This window comes from Sinocyclocheilus rhinocerous, unplaced genomic scaffold, assembly GCF_001515625.1.
Source record: "Sinocyclocheilus rhinocerous isolate Xijiao unplaced genomic scaffold, SAMN03320098_v1.1 scaffold134, whole genome shotgun sequence".
In the NCBI taxonomy this organism is placed as follows: domain Eukaryota; kingdom Metazoa; phylum Chordata; class Actinopteri; order Cypriniformes; family Cyprinidae; genus Sinocyclocheilus; species Sinocyclocheilus rhinocerous.
In genome coordinates, this window is record NW_015631070.1 from 147,174 (window position 1) to 155,109 (window position 7,936).

A 7,936-nucleotide genomic window follows, 5' to 3' on the forward strand; every position below is an offset into this window, starting at 1 on the left:
AATAATAATGAATACTTTAAGTTCACTAATATTTGTTATCTTGGTGGCTTTTTTATTCATAGAGTAATTCTATCTGTGTACTACTTGGTTGCAAGCAGTAAGACTGTGAATTTCAAGTCGCTCTTACATTTACATTTGAAATAAGACACAATTAGGCTATAATACGATTAATTAAATAAAATATTTTATTAAGATACCTTTTGAAGCTACAACAGTAAATATGTATTGAGCACTGAATGCTCTCATTATTAAATGTATATATTTCTTTCTTTAATTATCATTATATAGATTTATATTCTTACTGCCTCGGTGGATAGGTTTTATAGTCTAAAGGATACCTCATGATTCTGGTTGTTTTTAATACCATCTGTCTGTTTCTAGCGAACATTTTTTTTATTAATAATATTAAAATGGCAGTCATATTACAGCCAATGAAAATGACAGTAGTCAGTTCCAACATATAGTATAGAAAAATATTGAATATAGGCTACAATATGTAGAAATTGAGAATATTGTCTCTATCGAACTTTTTTTTTTTATTGCAAACAATTCAGAGATGACATTAATGAAATACAACTTGGCATACATTACACATAATGTATCAACAACACATCCAATGTCATCTGAACATATAAGAGAAGAGAAGAAGAAAAAAAAAGTTGACAATGACTGTTAAAAGAGAAAGATGTATTTAAATAGCTTTTTAATGGACATAAGAAAGGCAGGAATAGAACAAATAAAGAAAAGAGGATTAAAAAAATAACTAACAAAAAAAAAAAAAACACCAAAACAAGTATTAATCACGGTACATGAAAGATCTCATCATATCTCTTCAAAAAAGAAATACATTTTTTGTTATTAATTACTCTTAGTGATTTAATTAAATGTTCTACTTCACATAAGAAATCTATAAAAGTAGGTATTTTCTTAAGAAACCTTTGTTTGTTAAAATATAATTTTGCCACAAGGATAAGAAAGTTAACAGTAGATTCTAAAGATTTGTTTTGGTTTTAAAATCTATCGAACGTGTTTGAGAATATAGGTTTATTATGACGACATTCTCTCCGCAGACATGAAAACCAATCAGGTTGAGGATAATTTGTGTCAAACCAATCAGCTGCCGAGAGAGATCGCTCACAGAGCCAATCAGCGCAGGCTCCGCGCTCCAGACAAACACGAGCCCGCGCACACAGCATCTCGCTTGTTTTCGGTAATGCGCGTTCACTGCAACGACACGTGCCAAATCGCACGGCAGCGCGCGCAGCAGTCCTTATAGCATAACACGTGGTTCAGGTAAACAGCGTGAAGGCCCGGATGTTGGTGCTATTTTTATCTTTTAACTCAGACAACAACAACGTCATCAGTTATAATGTAAGTATTAGTTGAAGCGATAAATATGATATATTGATTATTAGTAAATAAACCTGTTTGGCCAAATGTCTGTAAATGTCTTGAGAACTGCCTCGAATGATGGCAATATATGAAAAGTACAATAAGCAAACGGTCCTCTCAACCAAACTAACTCACATCAGCGGGAGTTGTTTAGAAACCGCAGTCAATAATATGTACAGTTGCAGGGAGAATGAAAGTATTTGCTCGTCATAAATGTAGTTAAACTCTGTCTCCATCTACTGTGTCAACACTGCAATTGCGCCAAACGCTACAGGCATTTTCATAATAATTATAGAAATTGTCCAGTGGCTGTGGTAAACTTACAGCTTAAAGACTAATATAATAATAATCACAACTATTAAAAAGGTCCCTGCTGAATAGAAATGCTAAGCTAAAATAGATTGCACTATAACAACAACAATAATAATAATAATAATAATTATTATTATTATTATTATTAAGGTCCACGCAGGGACCTTTTTAATAGTGATTTTCAGACTAATGATTAAAAAACCCTTACAAAAATTCTAGCTTAAGTACGACTAAAAGCAAAAAAATATATTTTTTTGAGGGGAAAAAATTTTCCCTGGGCAATATATTTAACACTTTTTTTTGTAGTCAACAATTTGATTTTATAAACCTTTAAAAAAAAAAAAAAAACTAGCACCAGTCCTATTATTTGTAATTGCTTTCAGATAACTGGATGTTCACATAAAGATCTTTGTTATGCATTCATGGTAAATAAGAATACAGGCATTTATTCTGAATTATTATATAATAATGAATGTCACATTCTCACAGGAGAACATTTATAATGCAGTGTGCTTGTAGCTAGAATCAGCCACAGCACTATTAACCGTTTCTCATGTAACTCAGAATCTAGTTTATTTTTACTAAACGTCTAAATAGTTCTCATCAAGCTGCAGACGCTGCCACCGGTTGCTCTCACAGGAACCAAATCAGGCTCATGCTCGTTTATTATTACATCACTGCACTGCACCTTTTCTTATTCACTCAATCAAGAGCGCAAAGAGGAGCACTTCTGTTGCCGTGCCAACCAAGACAACACAATGGACTCGGAACGTCACGTCGATCGCTGCCGTGCATCCAGACTGAACACAACTCAACTCCAGCTTACTTTACAGCTGATCTTAAACCGACAGACGCATTTGTTCTGGTTAGCGAGGTGACACATGTAACACTAGCACTAATATCAAAAGGAGGAGACAGAAATCTGAGGCAGAAATATAATACAATTGGTTTTATTCTGCAGTTTCTAAGTTACGTGTCTTGGCAGATGCAGAGATCAATATCGGCAATGAACATTGGGCCGTCTCTTTTTGAGCATTAAAAACAAGCCTTTGAGACATAATGCCACTGTTTTCAATAGATTCAAACGATTTTAATATCATTTTGAAATATTTGTAATCACAAGTTTCCCCAGAGGGACCAAAACATGGGGGTCTCGAAGCTCGTAAGTGAAAATCACAACAAAAAGTTTGCCATTGCTAACAAAAAGGAGATTAATACACGGAGACATTTTTACAAGATCAATAATAATAAATCACTAGACATTCATTTTTACAATAAAAACAGTTCTGCACAAAACATTTTGAAGGCAAAATACAACAGGATCAAACCAGGTAGGGCAGAAAGAAAAAGGCGTATTTATTTTTCTTTACTTCCTCAAATTAATCAATTTTTTTTAAAATATATATATATATAATTTCAAGAGTATACCGCAAAAAAGTCACAACTGATCCCCAACAAAACAAAGCTGCACAATAAATGTTGTTATTCGTGACGCATAAAGGCACACAGAAACAGACAGGCTGCACACTGACTCGGCAGAAGCTATCTTACAGAGTTTCACAATTTTTTATTTGTATTTTTATTCATTATTTAAGAGACTCGCCCATTCTCTCCTTGATCAACCAGCATCTGATACCACCACTAGGTGGCGTCTTGCCAGATGCGTATAGGCAAAAGTAATGTTGGGTTAGTAAACCGAAGGAGGAAGCCAGTGTGGGAAAGAAACACTTGCTGAAGCCATGCACATATGCGCATACCAGTATCAATAACTTAATGTCTTAGACGTCCATTATCGCAAACGTTCAAGTGCTGTATAATTTCACAAGAGTATGCATTACCGCACGTACAGTTCCAGGTAGACTTGCTTTTCGACGCACCACGTTATTCATTCACCAGCAGACAGTATCTTCTGATTGAAATGGATTAATAAAAGGTGCATTTCCATGGCTAGAGGCTCCTAATTTCCACGTGGAATTAAACCTGACGTTCTGGTTCGAGCTAGTTCATCTAAAAAGCTAATCTCGATTATTAATATTTTTTCTCCAAACACTGAAAGGAACCTGGATTTTGAAAGAAGTGCAACCGAAATGAACAAGCAAAACAAAGCGCTTTTTTCTTCTTTTTGAACCGATTACACTCTATATATGAAATATGAGACCACAAAAGGTAGGATATAACAAAAACCTGAGAGTCCAATAGCGGAATCCCCAGCAAGGTGGCACTTCCATTTTCTTTGTATAGAAAGCTTTTTTAACAGTCATGCAAGGGCACAGTCTTATTGATACAAGGCGGCTGGGGGGCGCAGGGAAAGCAAAAAAAAAAAGATAAAGAAATATACAAAAAGGAAAGAATGAATACAGATGAGCAGGCACTGTACGTTTATAATAGACATTGATTCGAAATGTACCCATTGTGACTGAAAAACTCAGGATTGTTCTTCGTCCCTTGACAGAAGTTTCTCTACACCTATCTAAATGATCAAATCTAGTTCCTAGATGGACCTACGTGCATCTTTAGATTACACCTGGATTTCAGGATATATGTAAACCTGCATGGCACTTGCCTTTTTTTTTTGGCAGGCAATTTGAGGGCTTAAGTCAAATTTTGGACACAAGTACACATTTTCCAAGGTGGCCTAGAGTGGTCTTTTCTTTGGTGCTTAAGCAAATGTAACAGATTTGTCTCTTTTCTAAGGTTTCTAGAAGTGATTAAGTGATTGAGAATCGATATACAAATAATAATTATTTATATATATTAATGTAATTACCTACAGGTTTTAATTTATATAAATAATTACAGGTTTTTAAAATCACACACATATGTATATGCATGTATATTAGTCAAGTCACTATATGGGGGTTATAAAATAATCAGACAAATTAATTACAGGTTTTTAATACATTTTAAGGGGTCAATAGTACATAAATATTTGCATTTATGAAAATACATTAAAGCCTTAAAATGGCACCGTGGCAAATTTCGCACTTTGAGGAAATTGGCGATGCACAATGTGGATAAATGCGAGTCCACTGCATATATATTTAAGAATAGAGGAGATCGGAGCCCTCGCTCTCTCCCTGTTTGACCTCTGTGGGACTTCAAAATGGCTTACAGACACTTTAGAAAAGCAGCTTGTTGGAAATATTAACAGGAGGCTAGAAAGAAGCACAACAATAACACAATCATAGACGGTTTTTACTGAAGTGTATCAGGAGACTGAGAGAAAAAGGGTTAATCGGAATCAGAAACCTTGACGAGGTGTTGTCCACAAACACACGCGGGCAAACGTTCACACAGACGGGCAGGAAGAGAGAGTGTGAGTGCGAGACAAGCTCTGCGCTTTCATTGTAATGAGACCGAAGGAGTGAAGCAGGTGAAGAGAGCAGGAGTGCATGTTCTCAGCTGGGGTCAGATGAACTTCGAGGGCTGCCTGTAGTTTTGGAGTTTAGGAAGAGGAGGAGATATCGATGGTGATGATGGCGATGAAGACCAAAAGAGGACACAGAAGTGGAGACAGAAGCATCAGCATGATCGAATCCAGACCAACACCTACAGACAGAGCAAAAAACAGGAATAGTTATGGTTGAAACATAATTCAAATACAACTATATTCCAAGCAGAGTGTGAATTTGAGGTTTGCAAAGTGCCAAATTATTGTAAAAATTGGCTTGGGTGAGTAATTAAAACACACTAGCATTTATAGGTTTGGTAATCTAGGAATCTCACTGTTTTGTAATCTAGGAAGTGTAAAAGGAACAACCACGGAACAGCTGCTCCCTCCAGAGAATCATCCGGATTACACGCAGGAAACACTGCATTTCTTTACACTACTGACAAACCCATTCATTTATTTATGTTCATCACATTAACACTACTGTTCAAAAGTTTGGGGTTAGTAAAACCTCTTTTTTTTTTTTTTCTTTTCATAATGATGCATTAAACGGACCAAAACTGTAATAAACATTTCTCAAGCAGCAAATGACATTAGAATCATTTCTGAAGAATCATGTGTCACTCAAGACTGGAGCGCTGAGAAACTATGAATCATTTTAAGAAATTAACAGAATGGAAATTCCTCTTTAAGAGCTGAAAATGACTGGATTCTTCACCACTCACAGTTACATGGAAAATTGACTCATCTGTGTGTGTGTTTTTTCTTTGACCTATGTGATTGATTTTGTTGTTTATTTGATGCATGCATCTGGCTTCAGTCTGCAGTTTACCTGTGTGATAGGCTATGGTCGGTAGCCTGGTTGGAAGCGTGCAGTTTCTTCAAAGATCAGCTCTTTCAAAGTCTCTTTGGGCAAGTCATCTAGCTCCATATCAAACTTAAACGGAGCCTCAGCAACAGGCTATAAAAGGACAAATAAAGCATAGTTACTGTCAGATAAAATGCTTTACCCACAATTCATTTGCTTATACCAATACAACAATATTTATGGTACTACAACCGTTTCTCAGTGTTGGTAGATGAAGTCCTACATTTATCAAGTACAGTCATCAGTGTTGCCATTTGTGCAATAAGACCAGTGCTAAACTCTACGCAATTTGTAATTTCTGGATAAAAACAATACAGTCATAGACACAATAAACATCATCAAAATTGCTGTTGTGAAAGAAGGCAAAAGAGGGAAAATGTGCTAATCAGACAAGATATGGTAGCATTAGAAATCTTTACATTCAGATGCTAAAACAACCCATTTCATTTTACCAGACAGTCAAAGGTTATTGTGGCCATGTGGCTATTAAAGTGCACTTCATAGTGCTCATGTTTGAAACGCTCTTAACCTTTGACCACCATAAACTCTAAGATAGGAACCAGCAGAGAATATGATGAAGCTAGTGTTCCTGACAGCAGAATATAAGAATATATAATGATGGTGATTATTAAGCATGTAAATGTAAGATTATTATTATTGTTGTTTGTCTTGTTGCTCTTATTGTTCTTATAGTATAAAAATAATAATATTAATTAGTAAATTATTATTAAAGGGGTCATATGATGCTGCTAAAGAGAACATTATTTGGTGTATTTGGTGTAATGAAATGTGTTTATGCGGTTTAAGGTTCAAAAAACATTTTCAACATACTGTACATTGAAATCGCATCATATGACCCCTTTAAGCTTGTAAATGGACGATAACCATTACTATTATTATTAATAAAAACAACAATAATAATAATAATTGCAATGTTTGTCTCGTTGCTCTTATTGTCTCATAGTGCATTGTTATCTTAGGGGAATATTTTTCCCTAATACGATTTATTAAGGCTATTCCTTACTAAATTTAAAAAAGAAAACTAGTAGTGAACTGACCTCATCTGAGGGGTCATAGTACTGCTCCAGGTACGGGTGAGCCAGCGCCTCCTCCACCTCAATCCTCTTATGAGGGTTAAAGGTCAACATCTTATCTAACAGGTCCAACGCTACAAGAAAACAGAGACAAATATCACACCAGTTCATTAAAAACAAACCTCTAGTGGATGCTGCTCTTTTTACTAAGCTTTTAATTGTTATAACCCCAAATTTAAATATATGTTGTTAAAAATAGTCAGAATGTGAATGTTTAAGGTGGCTTGGTCTCAAGATACGAGGACTAGTTTCTTTGTGTGCGGGTGTGGAGATGACCTCTGACCTTTAGGGTCGGCGTTAGGAAACAGGCGGTTCCAGGGCACTTTGCAGCGGAGAGGAAGTGACAGCAGGTAATTTCTCGCCTTAATGTTGATAATGCAGTTGAGATCCTCCTGAGAGGGGGAGCCCAAAATACCTACAGGACAGAGAAGGGAGACAAATAAAAAGGATTAGATATGAAATTATGAAAATATAGACTAGGAGAACAAGAAAACAAAAGGAAAAGCAAATATGCTTCGTTTTGTTGCATCATTATTTCCTTGTTTTTTTTTAAATAATATTAAATATTTAATATATATATGTGACCCTGGACCACAAAACCAGTCATAGGGGTCTAATTAAGCTTTCCATTGGTGTATGGTTTGTTAGGATAGGACAATATTTGGTCGAGATACAACCATTTGAAAATCTGGAATCTGAGGGTGCAAAAAAATCTAAATATTGAGAAAATTGCCTTTAAAGTTACTTTACTTTACTTTTACTTTTAGTCATTTAGCAGACGCTTTTATCCAAAGCGACTTACAAATAAGAAAAAGTAATTAAAACTAAAAGCTAAAACTCTATAAATACTAATATATATATATATATATATACATACAC

At 35.2% G+C, this 7,936-nt stretch overlaps 1 protein-coding gene across 1 annotated transcript in view; it reads right to left on the minus strand.

Annotated features, from left to right (window-relative positions):
* Nucleotides 1-4,528: 4,528 nt before the first annotated feature.
* LOC107741490 (mitogen-activated protein kinase 1) overlaps nucleotides 4,529-7,936 on the minus strand; it is a 31,089-nt gene continuing 27,681 nt past the window's right edge. The window contains exons 6-9 of the mRNA XM_016554231.1: nucleotides 7,341-7,472; nucleotides 7,022-7,131; nucleotides 5,928-6,056; nucleotides 4,529-5,253 (exon numbers count right to left, since the gene is read on the minus strand). Of these exons, the coding sequence (XP_016409717.1) occupies nucleotides 5,940-6,056; nucleotides 7,022-7,131; nucleotides 7,341-7,472 (359 nt within the window). The 3' untranslated portion in view covers nucleotides 4,529-5,253; nucleotides 5,928-5,939. The remainder of the gene's footprint in view (nucleotides 5,254-5,927; nucleotides 6,057-7,021; nucleotides 7,132-7,340; nucleotides 7,473-7,936) is intronic.